A 19,175-nucleotide genomic window follows, 5' to 3' on the forward strand; every position below is an offset into this window, starting at 1 on the left:
TATGCTGAAGAATCGCCGGAAGGATTTTCCGGGGTTTCAGCCAGGAGATTTCTCTCAAACTGTGAGGTATAGCTGCTACGGAAATTCTCTGTTGGGTAGGCCAATTTCGGCACCCAAATTGTACTATGATATTGCTTAATAACAAAACCCTCAGATAGCTGCACCGGTTTTCCCATATTGGGTTTTTCCGAGGACATTAGTCCAAAAATAATGGTGTCATGTGGTGTGTTTGTTCTTGTTTCTTTTAGTTGCTAATCTGTAATATGTTGAGCATGCATTGGTGTCTATTTTCAGTACTTACATTGTAAATAACTTGTTAGGGAAAATAACAAGTAGGTAGGAATAAATCAGATAAAGTGCATGAAGGGTTTCTAAACTAAGTAAACTTAGAAACTTCAACATGGTATCGGAGCGTGATTGCAAATCACAAGAGAGCTAAAAGGCATCAACCGAGTGGAGCTATAGCAGCAGAAAACAGATGTCTCGAGGTGACAGACGTTGTTTCTAGCAATGCAGAAGCCAAGAAGTGTGACACAGAGCCAGCCAGAGCCACGCAGAAGAAGTCGGGAGTTGCGTAGAGCCTCAAAGAGGCCATCGTTGCTGACGCAGAGGGCCAAAGGGCTAACATAAGGCATCCCAGGGCTGACACAGACCCATCTAGGGTGACGCAGAGCCAGCGTGAGGCAGAGAGGGACTGACGCAGTTCACAGAGAGGCGGTTGCTGGAGTCTAGAAGGCTGTAGAAATATTGCAAAGTGGAGCTGGTGAGGTACTGTAGTCAGAACAGTGCCTGGCAGAGCAGAGCCAGAGGAGTTGTTACCAAGGGTTTCTAGCCGAGCAACCTGGATCAACAGTGCAGTTGCACAAGACGATCAGAGTAGGGGGCATCAGGGAAATCAGGACTCAGAGGGAGTCAAGAAGAGAACTTCTAGACGGGAAGTAGGGACTCAAAGGAGTCAAACAGAGAACTTCCAAGAGGGAAGTAGAGAAGCGTCATGGCACTACACGGGGTAAGAGACCAGGATAGACTGGACAGAGCATCGAACTTCGCAGTCTGGAAGGCCTGAATCTTAGTGCTTGACAGGAATCGTGTCAAGAACTTCACCTTGAAGGTCATAACTATCCCAGTCGACCCCAATGACAACGACAAGTACGAAGAGGCGATGTCGAGGGCCAAATGCATTATCCTTGATGGGGTCAAGGATCATATGGTACCACATATAGCCGAGAAAGAAACAATAGTTGAGATGTGGGAGGCTCTCAAGAACCTATACCAGCATACTTCTGTGCAGAGAAGAATGTTGCTCGAGAACCAGATGAGGTCGTATTAGATGAAGAAGGGTCAATCGATTGACACCTTCCTCGAAGGACTGAATGAGATCCGAGACCAGTTGACTGCTATAGGAGCGACGCTGGATCAGGAGTTTATGGTGAGGACAGCCCTGAATGTTGTCTCAAAAGATTGAGAAGTGTTTGTCCAGAGTATCCTGAGCAGAGGGACTCTCCCACCTTGGGACAAGATGTGGGCAGCTCTTCGCCCGGAAGAGATCAGAAGGCAATCGAAGACACGTAGCAGAAGCAAAGGGATCAAGGTCAAGCAGGAGGAGGAGGATGTGGCCCTAGCGTCTGAGGGAAAGCAAGAGAAGCGGAAGAAGAAATATCTCTCCAAAATCAAGTGCTTCCACTTTGGGGAGATGGGTCATTATGCGACCCAATGCCCAAGGAAGAAGAGTAAGGGAGTCTCTTCCGAGACTAAGGCAGCGCCAGCACGGCCAGAGAAGGAAGTTTTGAAAGACGATGACTGTGCCATGAGTGCACACGCACCACTTGAGCAGAAGTGGGGAGACATCGAGCTGTAGTCAGGCAGACTACAAGCGATGAGAGGCAGGATCCTCGGGGTACCCGACCTCTCGGATTAGACCTTGCTACGGTAGCCCCAACAAGGAGTAGCAGGACTTGCTGAGTGGGTAGAGACAGATGCAGATGGAGTGGCAGAGAGAGCTACAGTGCAGGAGTCCCGAGACAGCGCAGGGCTAGCAAGTTGTAGCAGTGCGAGAGGCACAGGAGTGTTGAACCAATGCAGGATGGCACAGAGAGGTGTGCCATGGTGCGAGATGCAGGGAGTTGTTGCAGCAACGCAGAGGTCAAAGAGGGAGCACTTGTCAGCAGCAAAGGGAGCTTCAACATCAGTGGGTGTTTCTAGCCCAATAGGGAGGTCAATTGGGAGATCAATTACTTACTTCTCAGTAACTAAGTTGCAGTGCAGCAATGGGCAGCACGATACAGCATGATGAGAGGTGCAGTGAGAATGCAGTGCTAAGAGAAAGGACCAGCAGCAGCACAGATGCAGAGGGAGTTGTCGTACAGATGCAGCAGTGGCAGTGGCAGAACCATGGGCAGCAGTACAGGAGGCAGCAGTGCAGAGGATGTTGGGCAGGAAGGCCTAGCATCAGCACAGGTACCGATGCCAGATGATCAGAGTAATACTCAGTGAGGAGTATTGCTAGAGCACAGTGCTCGCTAAGAGGGAGTGTTGATTTGGGGTAGCATCGGATGTGCTCTAGCCACGAAATTTGGTGGAGAGGTTGGGGCACATGAGATCTTCAATACCCAGAAAGGGTTTGGGCAGATTCTAAACAGATCAGGAGATATTAAAATAATTAATATTTTTAATGGAGTCCCTAAGTCTAGACTTAGGGAAATTAATTTCGGTCGTTGAGATGTCAACAAGAAAAGTATAAGAGGAGGCTTGAAGGTCATTTGGAGATTACACCAGAGTGATCAGTCATTCTATTCTCTAGAGCGGGGTTTGCTAAGAGAGATAGAATCAGTGATCGGGAGAGAAGCTAAGAGGCATGGAGAACAGAGAAGGCAGAGATTATGCCAAGAGAGCAATGTAGCAGCCAAGGAGAGTGATGCAGAGCCAGCAAGGGCTCACGCAGGGCCACGCAGAGGCAGCCAAGTGTTGCGCAAAGCACCAGAGAGGCCAACGTGTCTAACGCAGAGGCTCAGAAAGTTGATGCAGGGTCTCCTGAGGCTAACGCGGGCCAGGAAAGGCTGACACAGAGCTAGCGTGTGACAGAGAGGGGCCGACGCAGTCCAGATTGGGCAGACGTTGGGGTTGCAGGGCAGTTTTGTGCTGAGGAGCTGCCAGAAGGATTTTCTGGGGTTTCAGCGAGGAGATTTCTCTCAAACTGTGAGGTATAGCTGCTAAGGAAATTCTCTGTTGGGTAGGTCAGTTTCGGCACCCAGATTGTACTCTGATATTGCTTAATAAGAAAACCTTCAGATAGCTGCAATGGTTTTCTCACATTGGGCTTTTCTGGAGACATTAGTCCAAAAATAATGGTGTCATGTGGTGTGTTTGTTCTTGTTTATTTTAGTTGTTGATCTGTAATATGTTGAGCATGCACTGGTGTTTATTTTCAGTATTTACATTGTAAATAACTTGTTAAGGAAAATAACAAGTAGGTAGGAATAAATCAGATAAAGTGCATGAAGGGTTTCCTAACTAAGTAAACTTAGAGTCTTCAACTTATTTTGCTTTGAATATTTACTGTTAATTTTCCCTTAGGGATATTACACGCTCCCGCTTTCAATTAGCCTTGAACACAAGCAACCAAACATTTTGGAAACCATCAAGTCTGTCCATAATTATACAAACAGAGAACATAGTGACAGAATATACTATCAAGAGAATATACATGAAACCAGTAATTTGTTACATTAAGGGATAAATAATACAACCATAACTAACGATACCTGCATAACAATACATGTGATAAATTTGGTGTATATCTAGCAAATGAATTAAACTAGTTACAAGCATTAAAAACCACATTACCTTAGAGTATGACCGAATAATGGATTAGACAAATGTTAATAAGGCACACCAGACAAACTTGTTTGGAGATCATTGACGTAAGGTTTCTGTTATTAATGGATTATAGGAAATCTAAGAAATTTATTAAACCATAGAAGATTTTCACATACCGTCTCGTCGAACACATATTTCTGGAACATGTTTAACTGTGCCATTAATGTTGTCATTGTAGACTCTGGTCTCAATATCTCCTTCAACATAAACAGATGCACTAGTCCAGAAAATCAAACCATCCAAAATAGACATCAGCAACACATTATACTAGGCGAAACAAATATCTGTATGGAAGGATACTAACATACCTATTAAACAATTTACATTAATCAAACCCTTTGTTTTACCTACAGAACTTATTCAGGATTGAATCAAAACTTGGCTTGAGCCGCCAAGGACAGAAGTAAATTCAGACAATGAAAACTATAAAATCCAGATCATACATACTCTTTAATCAGCTGCTGAACAGCATATGCTCCAAGTGGTTCATTATGAACAGCAATTCTATGCCACTGAATAGGTCTGGTGGATTTGTTTATCCCCAGAGTTCTTTGGTCAAACATGCCAGCAGTTCCTACAGTAAATATGGTCACAGTTCGACCATTCCTCAATATTTTCTGTACTGGTGGTTGTCCCACTTTTCCACAGATAATTGCCTGCATGAGCAAACAATGTACTATCAACAAATCTCAAAAGCAATAGTTACAAACAGGCAACTGCACAGACAATTTATTCTCACCCAACAGATGAGATACAACCCATCTAACAATTCAGATTCATAATTTCACCAAACAGCCAATTACACAAGTCAAGGAAATGGCAGGAGAATACAAAAACCTTATGAACACCACGAAAACCCCATCCCTTCTTGGGATCTACACTCTGCGGCTGTGACTCTCTCCGGAGAGGTTGTTCACTCTGCTTGGCATCTTCAATTCCCTCCTCCTCATTAGGTTCGTAACCAAGAGTAGAGTATCCTGGCTTTAGTGATCCAAGCAACCCTGCAGTCCATCCAAGCACTTATGAATTCTTCATTGCATATTCCTTCAAAGTTTGAACAGAGCCATACAAGAGTACTACTAACCAATTTCATTTGGAATCTAAATGCTGCATAACAAATAGCAACCTTTTTTAAGATTATTAAATCCAATCAGATAAAGAAAAAGGATGAGCTTCAAACAAACTTATAGTCGAAAGATTTTAGATATTGGCCTGTCAGAAATACAATCTCTTCCAGTCTTTGAATGTGCCTATGTGTGTGTGTGTGTGCACCCTTGTGCACAGTGCACAATGAATAAAATAATATTATAATAGTACTATAAAATGAGTACAACTAAATCATAGTTCATTAACTCATTGTTTATAAATTAAACAATATCAGCCCAAAGGGTGAGCTCAACCAGTTGTCGCCAATGTTGCCCAGTTTGAATCCCCTTGGGTAAAGTGCACTAATTGACACTGACAGCTTTAATAGGGATGCCATCCACAAATGTGGAGAAACATCCCTAGGGTTTCCCTGTGAGGTTTTTCTTGGAAAAAAAATTATAAATGGTATCAATGAAAAATAATATTAAAAGATATATTCTCCATATCCATTCGTAATTGTGAATAAGTATTTGATCACTGAGCCTGCAAAAGTGAAGAAGCCTCGGCAAATCAGCAAACCCTGAAAATGGCCACCACATCCATCCATGGCAATGACTGTCAACTAAGTCACATGACACAAGGACATGGGATGCAAAGGACACTGAAATGAAAGTGTCTAACACGGGACATCTCGACCTTGGAAATAGGACACAAAAGACATGTTACACACACACACATATATTGCACATATATATCAATGTTCTTAAAATCGGCATCAGGATAAAATCAGCAAGGGTCTGAAAAACCAAAAAATCGTAAAAATAAGGAAAATATTGGTAAGAATCAGCAAACATCAGCAAAATTAAGATACCACCAAAATATATAAACAAAAAAAAAATCAGCAAACATCAGCTCGGCCAAAAATTCATGATTTCGCAATTTCTTCATGATAAAATCGGGATGTTTGCAACACACAAACATACACAATAAGAAAATTATAAATTACAATACAAAAATGGAATATAGACATAAAGATCCACTAGTTTTAGAGACAAGAACATTTAGAAAATACTTGGGATCCCTTCAAATCTCAATTTTACCCTTCATATGCACAAAGAAGGCCCCAACAAAACTCACATGGTTCAGGTTCATGTTCCAATTCAGCAACTATAAAGTTCGATTTAAATTTGAACTTGTATATGAAGTTTGGATAAGGTCTGCCATTAAATTCATCCATATACATATTTTGAAATTCTCAATATATATCTATATATATATATATATATAATATTTTACATGATATTAATAAATTTATAATCTTTTTAGAAATATAAATTATATTAATTTATAACATATAATGATATATAATATACTAAAATTATAACATATTTTTCTATCTCAGATGAATACTTTTATATGTCGAACAGATAAAATAAATAGCGTAACTCCTCCTTTGCCTTGCCTCCATTCAAAGAGTTATGAGATTTTCACCTTGACTTGTAACCTGCAACCCAAATTAATGACTCCTATACTATTTGCGGATGTGCAACTAGGCCTATAACCCAGATCTGCAACTCCTATGCTATTTGCATATGCGCAACTAGACCAGTTACCCAAATCCGCAACTTGTGTGCGAACCATGTTGCTTGGGAGCGGGAGCGGGAGTGAAAACGAGAGCGGGAGCGACCATTTTCAGAAGCTCCCGGTTTGGGAGCGAATCCGAGAGCGATTTTTTAAAAATATATATATTTTTTATATTTTTTAATTTTCGATACATATATGTCAACAAAAACATGTACAATGATGAATTAGACATAAAAAACATAAAAAAACATAGATTGATCATTGAACCATATCACATCAATCATCTAGAAATTATAATCGTCATCAACCATGTCCACAAGTTAGTAAAATACATATTAAAACTGCAACATATTGAGTCTCATGAATCATGATTCATCAAATTCAATCTTAAAGTTTCAACTTCAAGCTTTCAAAATTGAAAATTCAATAACATTTATCATCATTGATCACCAAAGTTGTACTTGTAAGCTAAGTTTAACCATTACAAGAAGTAATATCTAAGATATTTCTAAGTCCTAACTTCTAACTGTTAACATGATATGAAATGTTATAAATTTATAAAATGAAACATGAATAATGAAATGAAATGAAACAACTTTAGTCTTTCACGAAGCATCATATTCATAATTCACAATCATTACCAATGAGTTATAATTGCCAAGGCCCAACTTCAAACTTCAAATTTTCATTGTCACAGTGATATATTGTTTATAAAAAATATCATTATGATATGAAAGAGTCAAGAGTCAAGAGTCAAGGACTCAAAACTCAACAGTTATGAAAACTAAAGTCTAATAGAAACTAAAAAAGACAAATAAACTGTAAATCTACATGTGGCCCTTGCCACGAGAGTCTCCAGGAGTATAAGCAGGTCGTGGTGGTCTTCTAGGAGTCTCCCGCACAGACCGACGACCAGAACTAGAACCTCCACGTGAGGGTGTAGATGGAGGTGGCGACAGCAAAGGAACAAGACTCGGACCTCGAGCACTGCTACTGGATGGTGGGGGTGGAGGTGGAGGTCGCATGGCTGCTTCATCTTCATCCCTTACAAGTTCCTCTTCCAGTTCTTCAATATATACAATGTCATCCTCCAAATTGTCATCCTCTAGGTGATTGTCCCAAATTTTATATGTGGGATCCTCATAAGCCCGATCACAATAATGACTCAACAACCTCAAGTTGTAGTGCACATAAACCAAGCTTTCTGCTCGGTTTTCATTGAGTCTGTTTCTTTTCACATTATGTATGTAGCTGTAGGTGCTCCAACACCTCTCTGCAGAAGAAGTATTTACAACCTATGAAAGAATTTTTTTGCCAATTTTGGCAAAAGTCCCTGGCCGCCATATGTTTCCCACCATGTGAGAGTATCAAATCTATCTCTGTCGTCCATTGCATGGAAGTTACCATACAAACCAGTGCCACTAAAGTATCTGCCTATTTCAAGGCACACAACTGCACATTCCTCCCTGTCAAGTACCAACTTTTCTAATGCTTCCAAATATCCTTTAGTTACCTCTGGATCTAAATGGGGTTTGGTCCTAACCCCACCCCCTGCTGCAGGTTGGCCCAACCAAGATGTAGAGTAGTATTTTGGCGTAAGGATATACGCCAAGCAATGTAGTGGAAGATTAAGCCTATTCCACCGTTCACACACACAATCATGAATCAGTTTGTACAAGTTGGGATCTGTATTATGAACAATATCTTTTATTTCCCCCAACATGGTATCCATTTGCTCATACACCTCGCCAATCACTCGTTTGTCTATATCTGCAAACCGAATCATGTGATAAATTGGCTTGGCGAAATCCAATACGTGCCTCACACTTGTCCAAAACTGGCCATCAAGAGCGGCCTCCTCCACCATTTCAAAACCTCCCATGTCAGCTGCATTTGTAGCCCTTTCCTTTAGTACCTGCCAATGTGGACTTGATACCATGCTAGCTGATGCCTCTCTTACCTTCAAAAGGCGCCTGAAGGTGAGGTAATAACTACCAAATCTGGTCTTCGCAATCTTCAACAACTCCAATCTCGAGTGACTGCGGAAAAGGCCATGGGTATTGCTATGATTTGTAATAAATTTTATCATTTGTTTGCATTTCTTGTACAAATCACCAATCCATTGGTATTGTTCATTTTTGTTCTTGACAATATCATGCAACAGAAGGTTCAATGTGTGAACCAAACATCCAGACCAAAATATGTTGGGGTATTTATCCTCAATAATTGCTCTCGCTACCTTACAATTAGGAGCATTATCAGTGATGACTTGGATGACATTGTATGGGCCAATACGCTCAATTGTTTCAAGTAATGCTTCTGCAATGTTGATGGCGGTCTTGAATTTGTCTGAGTAATCATGTGCAGTTAGAAAGATGGGACCACTAACAGACACAGCAAGAACACTTATCAATGGCTTGCCTTTTACATTTGTCCATCCATCAGATACAATGGACACCCCATGGTCAGTCCAAGAACTTGTCATTCTATTCAAAGAATGTGATATTTTTGCTTTTTCATGATCAAGGCCAACGGTTCTTGCTTTGTCATACCCAGGGCTCTTGTATCCTTTAGGGGCATCATTTATGGCAGAAACCATTTCGTGCCAATAAGGTGAGCGAAGAACATTGAATGGTATCCCACATGCACAGAGAAACCTGTAAACCTTTGAATCCATATCATTCCTACACCCCTCATCAAGGAAACCTGATATGGTTCTACGCCTTAAAGATGATGACCCTGTGCCTCCATATCCACTGCCTTGGGAGGATGCTGAAGGAGTTCTTTGTGATTGTGAGCTTGGTTCAAAGAAACCCCTTGATTTTTTTGATCTGTATTGGGCTTCCTCCTCTTCCCTTATGTATTTGGCTCTATTCGCTGCTGACACCATTGTACAAGTTTTGATTCCTATTTGTTTGTCTCCATCCCATGGCCTTTTCCTGCAGAGGTGTCTTCTAGCACGGGTGTATGAACCTGTGTAATCAGTGTTGCAATGGGGGCAATGAAATTTAGTGGTTCCACCCCCTATCCCTGTTTCAGCCCTGTTAACATATTTCCACAATGGAGTTTGGTCTTGTTTAGTTTTTTTAGGGTCATGTTCACCCTCCTCTAGCTCCTCCTCACGGGGCTTTTTACCAATTTGACTTTCTCCAGCTTCTTCATCCCCCTCTTCAGTTTGGCCCCTCTGTTTCCTACTCTCCAGCACCATAATAACCATAAAAGGGACCAGGAACAGGAAAATGCCAAGAAATATAGCCAGGTCCATGGTGTTTGATGTTTGTAGGGTTTTGATTCTTGAATCTGCAAATTAATTTAATTTATTGGGATTAATTAATTTAATTTATTAATTTAATTTAAATTCATGATTTTTAAACTCAATAAACTAAATTAAATTAACTAAATTACTACCTAACTAAATTAAACTAACTAAACTAACTAAATTACTAAGTTACTTACCTCTGCAGGCTTGCTCCTCGCTCCTCGGCACTTGCTCCTCGCTCCTCAGCACTTGCTCCTCGCTCCTTTGCTCTTGCTCTTGCTCCAAGCTCTTGCTCAATGAAGTGATAATGAAATTTTTTTAGGCCCATTGGGCTTTTAAAACAAACAAAAAAAAATTTAAAATTCGATTTATTTTTGTGTCCACAGAATTTTTTTCCGCCGGATCGCTCCCGGCGCCCGTCGAAACACTCCCAGAGCGATTTTTTAATGATCGCTCCCTGATCGCTCCTAGGCATTAAAAATCGCTCTGGGAGCGACAGAGCGATCACTCCCTGCAACGCTTCTAAAAATGGCAGTGAGCGCAAATTTTTTTCGGAAGCGATTTTGGGAGCGCGCTCCCGAGCCGCTCCGGAGCCGCTCCCGCCCGGAGCGCGATTCGGGAGCGGGTTCGGGGGGGGGGCGCTCCCCCGCAACTATGTGTGCGAATTTAGCCTGGTAACACAAATTCATGCGATTTTATTTTCGATCAGTAACCTACTCGCCTTTTTGTGCCACTTGGCCTACAACGAAATGAACTTTAAAAAGTTTTATGTATTGTAACCTACTTGATGAGGGTTTCTTTTCTGGCGCAGTTGTCACACGGCCACAAACATAAACCAAAAAAAAAAATTACAACCCATAAATTGCTCACCTAGGTTTTCTCTATGTCACCTAGCCCTTAAACCTCACGAACTTAAACAAATTTTTACAAACTTTTTAAGGTTCTCCAAATTTCGAACCTCTAGGTTCAAGTACGGCAAACCCTATGACATAGGCCACAGCAACCCTTTCCATCTAAATGAAAGTGAGAAAATAGCAATGAAAAGTATTTTTCTTGAGTCAAATAGGTAGGACATGTTACCACTCAAACTAGCAGGGGACCTAAAGGTGATACCTAAAGGGTCAAATGCTCAACCAAGGGCAACTAATGGAGACTTAGCCCATTGTCACCTCAGTTAAGGCTCCCTATTATTTACAAAATTTCACTGATGGGAAGAGATCCAGTATATATGGAGTCACAAATGAAGGATATATCAACAAATGGATATAAAGTGACCCAAACAATCCCTTTCCAGAAGAGGTCAAGAATGACCCCTGTTTGCTTTCCAAGCAAAGGTACAATGTCTTCTAGGAGAAGGATGTGGCGATTTAAGGGTTAGGTTTAGGGAATATAACTTGTGAAAGAGTCTCCCAATCCATAAAATCCTTATTGAAATTGGTATCCCAAATGGTTCTTGAAGAATTGTCTTTTCAAAGGAGTGGGACCACACGGGACCAACTGGAACTAACCTAGGTTAAAAGGCAAGAATTTAGCAACCAATGATGTTCTTAACCCAGACAAGGAGGGGAAAGGATCAAAGCAAGAATTTTCACTTAAAGGTGTCAAATTGATCCTATGAGGCACTAGCCTTGGGATTTTCACTTAAAGGTGTTAAATTGATCCTATGTGGCACTAGCCTTGGGGATACCAAGGCAAAGTTTGATTTCGGAGCTAGGGCTTGGGTTATCTCACAACTCCACTGTCGGAATGGCTTCAAAATTGGAGGCCTTTGGAGGGCTACTTTGTCGAGAAAATGATGCCCTAGGTGACCCAACTTGGCTAGACCTAGAAGAAGGTGAAAAAGAGTTGATTTTTGAGTGACCACCTCTTGGTAGATCAGTGCCTTAGTCTTGGGAGAATGGAGTCTAGGATAAATATGAATGAGGACCTTGTTTCTTAGTCAAGGAGGCCTTAAGACTACCTCGCTTGCCTTCTAGGGCAAAGGGAAGCAAACTTATAGCTTTATACTTCAACTTGCAAAAGGTGATGGCTTATTAAGATGAATTCATTGATAGAATTATTCTTAGGATATTTCATTCAAAATTACATGGCCCATACATTGAGAGATGTTATATAGAGACAAAATTCCACAATTTAAGCAATAAATGCATGCAACAATTAGCCCTAAAAATAGCGAAATTCCCAATCCAATGTATATGACAAAGTAAAACAAGAATAGCATTAAAATCATGTACTTACATGTAATAGAACATATCCAACCATCCACAATTTGACAATAGAGAAGCTCCAAGATAAGATAAACCAAATCCAAACATCAAAATTCATCCATAAAGCTCCAATTCATCCTCCAAAAAAAAGTGTGAAATTCTCAAGAGAGAGAAGAGATCCAATCCAAAGTGATGATGAGCAAATGAACTCATCTCACCTGTATTTATACATTAACGAGGAGTTTGAATTAGTCTCCTCGGCCTACATAAGCTCCAAAAATAAAATAATGTGCTAATAACCTAACTTTTGGTGACAAACCCACCAAACTAGCTCACAAATGAAATAAAAAAGCCTCTTAAGAGATTAGATGATAAATAATACATGTCGTAGGGTTGTCCGAGAGGCCTGATGAGGTCCATAGGTGCCATAATGAAGAATAAGACCCTCAAAAGTGATGGACAAGGGGTTGGCCCCTTGTTCTTCAAACAATAACCCTGTGGTGCTCCCAATGGGTGTGGGGGCACAATAACAACCTCATGGGTCTCTAAATGAGTTGAATATGCCTGTAGATCATCTGTAAGGGCTCTAATGATGGTGTAGGTGATGCCACATCATCCTACAAGTCCTAGGTTAGTTGCCAACCAAGTGCATGGTACATCTGTGGGGTCGGTTGGGCAAAGGTAAACCAGGTGCATCTTCCTCATCCAATAGGTGAATCTCGAGCAATCTTTGAACATCCTCAGGGATCCATGCAGTGTTGTCTACTGTTGTGGAGGCCCATGGCTCTCAACGCACACCCTACATGTGTCAATGTGGCCCTCTGGAGGGTTAGGACCTCGTATAGGAAGACCAAACCCAAAATGGAGACCATCTGCAATATTGCATAAGATCCAATGCATCCCCTAGCCTTCCAGTACAACAAGTCATTAGAGAAATCGAGTAAATGAGCTTAGCAACCATGCATCACAAGTGAGGACTTCATAATGGCCTGCCCTTCCATAATGGGCTTCGGGATGTGCCAATGTCTCCCAAACTCCAAATGGGATTAACCAAGTATCCTATTAGGTAGTTTCTACTTCTAAAGGGGATAATATGTTTAAGGTACATCCTTTAAAAGGGGGTGGTGCGTGATAGAGAGGTGAATGAAGTAGTGGATGAGAAGGGGCAGCCCTGGGCCACATGCTGAAGTGCAAGGGTAGCTAAGAAAAGGGAAGCCCGCACTTGGGTTTATAATGTATAGGAGGGAGCAATTGTGGTACATGAGGTGCCCCAGCCTTGATTTTTCCACCCTTCTTTATATGCCTTTTGCCTTTTAATGATTGTTCTTTGATTAACTACTCAAGGCTCAAGGGGTAAGAGCATGATGTATGAGATGTAGCAGTGGATACCCCCTTTTAAGGTAGGGCGATTCATTGCCCACCAGGGGTTGGGACAATCATGGGTTCCTATTTGATGAAGGAGGCTCATAGAACCTATAGGAACCAAGGTGATGGCCATGATGATGGGGTAGAGCTCATGTATTGGCTTTTGCCCACGTGTTAAATGTGTTTGTCCTGACCATCTTTTGCATTTTGTGGTACATTTTCTTGTTAAATGTAGCCAAATATGCTTTTACTTTTCTTTTTAGCTACATCAACTTCTGGAGCATCATTCCAGGCCTCACCCAACGTGTGGGCAAGGGGAATGGGAGAGTTAGCCCTATGTGGACCCAGTGGAGGAATGTGGACCCAAGTGGGAGAAATGATGAATGGGGAAGTAATGAGTGGAAAGGGGGTAACATATGCAGATAAGGGAGCGTGACACAACCAAAATCAGAGTTTCCCGTGAAATACCATCCCTAAAGCCAAACGGTCAGTAAAAGAGATCCCACGGGACTAAAATGCAAGGTTAATATCCCTAAGGGTTCTAGGGGACAAAAGCACAGACCTAGCCCATTTTTTCCGTCAAATCCCCCCATTAATCCATGCCCATAAGTGTCCTTGATAAGCAAACTAAAACACTCAATTACCAAATGACAAGGCATACCTTTAGGTTCGTGAGGCCCACCTTCAAACATACGATCATGACAAATGGGTGAGGGACCACATGGCTGGCTCAAGGGGCGAAGAAATGGCACAACGAGCTAGTTGGTCACTACGAGGGGCTGTTGGCTGCTGGCTAAGGACCATCTTGGAGAAAAAAATTCTCCTAGGGATATCACCCACAAAATGGTGGGTAATAGGACACATCTAAGGCATGTGCCCAACACATGTTTGGTATGTGTCTTGTTGAAGGGAACATGTTGAACACATGTCCTAGCATGCCTATACGAACATAGCACCTCTACCATGTCTATTACTTAGGTTATCAAGCATCCTCAAAAGGTGATACAAAAGCAAGAGGTTTCATGGACTCATTGTTGCTAAACCACCTTGCAAACAAGGGTTTCCATATTCATGTTATAATGCAAGTTCCATATGAAAACATTTAGCTGCGAAAGGAGAGTTACTTTATAAAGGAGGGTTACTTGATGTCGAAGCTCATGATGGTGGAACCGAATTTGTTGAGGCTTTTGTCTTTAGACGAGGTACAATTCATTGTGAGACCCTTGAAGATTAAGCGTAAGTGGTTGTCTCTTAAGGAGAACTCACACACAAACTTGAGTCCTCTGCTAAATTTTAAACCATATAGATAGGCTCCCAGGAAGATGGGATCTTTGGCCAAGGCTCTACATAATTAGGCCAATAAGGAGGGTCTAGACAAGAAGAGGAACCTAGGGTCTTTCTGCCTCTAGCATTGAGTTAGCACCTTACCTTGGCATCCAAGGTACCAAAGGACCCATGCCAAGTGTTTAATGAATTGTTTTCTCAATAAGTGTTTGTATAAATGCTCACGATTGATTACAGTGATAGCAAATGTGACGATGATCTTGTGGATGTTTTCAAATTCCATTGAGGTCACATGAGGGAAAGACCATTACAGTGCAATTTCACTCGCTAGAATCTATTGCATCCATTAAGCTAAAGTTGTAGACAAAAGGGGGAATCTCTATGGCCCAATAACACCTTCTATACTTTAGTAAGCAACTACATGAACACCATTTCCTTTTAGATTACAATAATGGTAAGGATTTAGTGTTATCCTTAACTCTCTATCTTTACAGAGGAGGAGGAGGTAAGCATATATTGTCCTCATCCAAGAGCCACTATTTAAGGATGTAGTTAATAGCAAGCCCTATGCAGCCATGTCCACTCATCTACCCAATGTGTATATTGTGGAGAAATCAAAGGAGGCTCCAACACTGGAGATCACAAAGGAGATAGTATTTGATCTTCCTTCATACTACAAATCCAAGGTGGTCATCTATCAGTTTAAAGGTTTCTTGCCTTCTACACTAGATTTGTACCAATGACCCTATTACCACTTCAACAAGGCTACATATGTACATTTTCCTTTTGGTGACATTGCAAGCCTAAAGAATGCAAGTTGAAAGCCTCGTAACACATGCGGAGACCCTGTTACTGCTAAATTTAGCAAGGGTCCTAGGAGGGGTTCTTAAGGGACTAGTACTAGATCAAGTGGCAATAATGGAACAAGGACCCACTGTCACCTTAGTCGATGTCCCCTGCTCTTTATGGACTTTCACCGATGGGAGGAGTCCCGATATGAGGGAAATCACTAATGAATGATAAGTCAATGATAGGATAGGTAGTGATTTCTAGAGCCCATTCACAGGAGAGACTCAAATGATAGGGTTTGCTTGCTTTAGAAGCAAGGTGTGGGGCTCTCAAGAAATGCTCAGAGGAGGCTTAGACCTAGGGATTAGAGATATTTCTTGATAAGGGAAGTCCTAGACCTAGGGATTAGAGATATTTCTTGATAAGGGAAGTCCTAGACCTAGGGATTAGAGATATTTCTTGATAAGGGATGTCCTAGACCTAAGATTCCTAAAGGAAGAAGGTTTCTAGGTGGCCTTGTGAGATAAGGAATGATGAAGATATGGGACCACAAAGAAGCCCAAGGGGACCCAAGCAAAGCCTAGGGTTTCGAGTAAAACTTCAAACAAAATGTCTAGACTAAGCAAGGGAGAAGGAAAGATCAAAAATAAATTAACTTCCTTTGAGTTTTATAGCAAAATAGATCCCTTTAAAGGCCGCTAACCTAGAAGGACCAAGGGCTAAATGATTTGGGAGCTAGGGCTTTGTGTATCTCACAAATCGACCATAGGATTGACTTGAAATTTGGAGGTCATGTGGAGGACACCTTAGCACAGTTCCTCACCAACTCGCTAGGCAAACCAATGGCTAGAATGGAATTCATTGGAAGCCCTAGATAGGACGTCTACAATTAGGGCAGAAAATTTGAGAAAGAAGGAGAAAATATGGTGATCATCAAGGGTTTGTAGACCAGTGCCTAGCCCATTGTGGAGAATGGAGTCAAAGTGTATTTGATTTAGGATTTTCACTTCCTCAAGGAGCCCTATTGCAACTTCACATGCTCTAGAGAAGCAACTACAAGGTCACAACAAGGATTTATACTTCGATTTGCAAATTAATGGAGTTTCAAGGTCAAAGTTTCACAACTCACCCCTAGGAACATTCACTTCTTATTGCCAAGATGAGTAACATATGCAACGAGCCAAAGATCACATGTGTTTCATGAATTCACATCAATATTAGGGCACAAGAAAAATCAAGACATAGTGTTCCATACATTAGACATTAAGCATAAAAATTTTGCATGAAATAGCACTTACATGACAAAAGAAGTATATCCATCCATCACATTTGCAAAAGAATGAAGCTCCAAGACAAATAACAATTATCCAAACATCAAAATGCATCAAATAATCTCCAATTCATCCAAAATAGCAGGTTTGAGTTCTTTCTCCAAAGAGATACAAATCCAAGTGATGATGATAAATGAAATGAACCTCTCATCAATTTATATGATCCTCTACGAGATTCGAATTGCTTAATGAGGCCTAATGATGCCCCTAATAATAAAATAATGTACAAATAACAATATTTTGGTGACAAGCCCACCAAATAGCTCCATAATAAGAATAATAAGCCTCTCAAGACGGCCAAAATGATAGATAAGTGGCTATGAGGACCACTGGAAGGCATAGTGAAGTCCACTTATGTGCCAAAATGAGTGGAAGGGCTCCAAAAATAGTGATGAAGGGGATAGCCCTTTGAACTCCAAGCAAATGACCTGTGGTGCTCCCAAGTGGTTGTGGGGGCACAAAATCACCCTCATGGGTTTCCAACTGAATTGAACAGGCATGTATCCCATCTGCAAGGGCTAGAACAATGATGCAAGCCCTCCCTTTGTCTCCCATGGTGAGACACAACCCCATCTAAGCCTTAGATCAACTACCAAGTGTGTGGTGCAAGTGTGTAGCCGGTTGGGCAAGGTGGTCCAGGTGCATCATCATCATCAAATAAGTGGGACACGAGCGAGCAATGAGTGGTGTTGAAGGATCCCATGGCATGGCTATCTGCTCTCTGCTATAGTGGAGGCCCATGTCTCTCAACGCACACCCTACAAATACCATTAAGACCCTCTGAAGGGCTTGGACCCGGTATAGAGAGACCAAATCCCAAGAGGAAGACCCCTTTGCAATCTTGCATAAGATCCAATGCATCTCCTCACCTTCCCGTACAACAAATCATTAGCGTAATTGAGCAAATGAGCTTACAAATCATGGAACCAAATGGGCACTTCATAGAGGCATGCCCTTCCATAATGGGCTTTAGAGTGTACAGGTGTCTTCAAGTTCAATAAACAAGTTAATCAAGGGCTCTATTAGGTGGTTTCCACCTCTAAGGGAGTGGCAAGTCCATGGTACATATGTCATGTGGCAAGTGTCATGTGATATAATGATGAAACGGAGTTGGGCATCGTAGGAATGTTCCAGGCCACATGCCATGGTACAAGGGTAGCTACGATGAGGGAAACCCACACTTGGGTGTATAGATGTAGGAGGGAGAAATCGTAGTATATGAGTTACACCGACCTTTGTTTTTCCACCCTTCTTCATACGCCTTTTGTCTTTTATTGATTTTCCTTGCATAATTGCTCGGAGCTCTAGGGGATGAGAACATGATGTGAATGATATAGCAATGAATACCCCCTTAAGGTAGGGCAGTTCATCGCCCACTAGGGGTTGGGACAATCATGGATTCCTTAATTATGCAGGGGGGCAATATGAGGGGCCCTAGGAACAAGGGTGATGGCCATAATGATAGGGGTAGAGCTCATGTTAGCTTTTTCCCACGTGCTAAATGTGTATGTCCTGGCCATCTTTTGCATTTTATAGTACATTCCCTGTTGAGAGTGGCAAATTATGCTTTTTACTTTCATTTTGGTTGCATCAACCTCTGGGGCATCATTCCAAACCTGAACCAAAGAGTGGACAAGGGGACGGGGAGGCTAACTCCTTGTGGAACCAATGGGCAAATGTGGACCCGAATAGGAAATATGTGGAAAGGGTTTATAATGAGCGAAGGAGTGATATATGTGGTGTCGGGAAGTGGGACCATGCAACCAAATCAGCTTTTCCTATGCAGTGCCACTCCTAAAGCTAGTCATCCATAAACGAGATCCCACGGGAATAGGATACAAGGTTAACCACCCAATTGGATAAAATGGGACAAGAGTGCAAACCAAGCCCATTCTTTCCGCCAAATCCCCCCACTAATCCATGCCCAGAAGTGTCTATGATGAGCATGCAAAAATACCCAACTACATAATGAAAGCCATACCTTCGAGCTTGGAAGGCCCACCTACAAACATACGATCATGACAAATAAGCGAAGGTGCATAACGATTAGCTCAAATGGCGGAGATGGTGGCACATCGGGCTATTTGGTGGCTGCAAGGGGCTATTGGTTGTCGGCTAAAGACAAACTGGGAGAATTTTTTCTCCTACGAGTGTCACCCACTAGTGGTGGGTAACATCAAGCTCCAACTGGAACATGATCTCTTAGTAGAGTGCACGAATGTACTCGAACAGGGAGGTCATGAGAACACCAGCAATCTTTTAAGACTACAGACTTGTTACTTGCACATAAAAAACTAAGCACACGAGGAAGCATGTTTTTGCGGCATCTCATGATTGCCCATGCTTATGTTAGCCCATAAAAAAACAAAAAAATAAAATCTGATTTTGCATGCA

The 19,175-nt window shown here is 41.7% G+C and overlaps 1 protein-coding gene across 4 annotated transcripts in view; it reads right to left on the reverse strand.

Moving 5' to 3' along the window:
* LOC149240009 (single-stranded DNA-binding protein, mitochondrial-like) overlaps positions 1 to 19,175 on the reverse strand; it is a 263,565-nt gene that overhangs the window by 85,926 nt on the left and 158,464 nt on the right. For all 4 annotated transcript variants that reach the window (XR_016246475.1, XR_016246476.1, XR_016246474.1 and 1 more), the window contains exons 3-5: positions 4,714 to 4,877; positions 4,324 to 4,532; positions 3,993 to 4,093 (exon numbers count right to left, since the gene is read on the reverse strand). Coding sequence is in view for 1 of the 4 variants with exons in the window: in XM_089373609.1 (XP_089229735.1) it covers positions 3,993 to 4,093; positions 4,324 to 4,532; positions 4,714 to 4,877 (474 nt within the window). In the remaining 3 variants the exon portion in view is untranslated. The remainder of the gene's footprint in view (positions 1 to 3,992; positions 4,094 to 4,323; positions 4,533 to 4,713; positions 4,878 to 19,175) is intronic.

This window comes from Pinus tabuliformis, chromosome 8 (genome assembly GCF_031772625.1).
Source record: "Pinus tabuliformis cultivar Carrire ecotype Pingquan chromosome 8, CPIR1, whole genome shotgun sequence".
NCBI lineage: Eukaryota > Viridiplantae > Streptophyta > Pinopsida > Pinales > Pinaceae > Pinus > Pinus tabuliformis.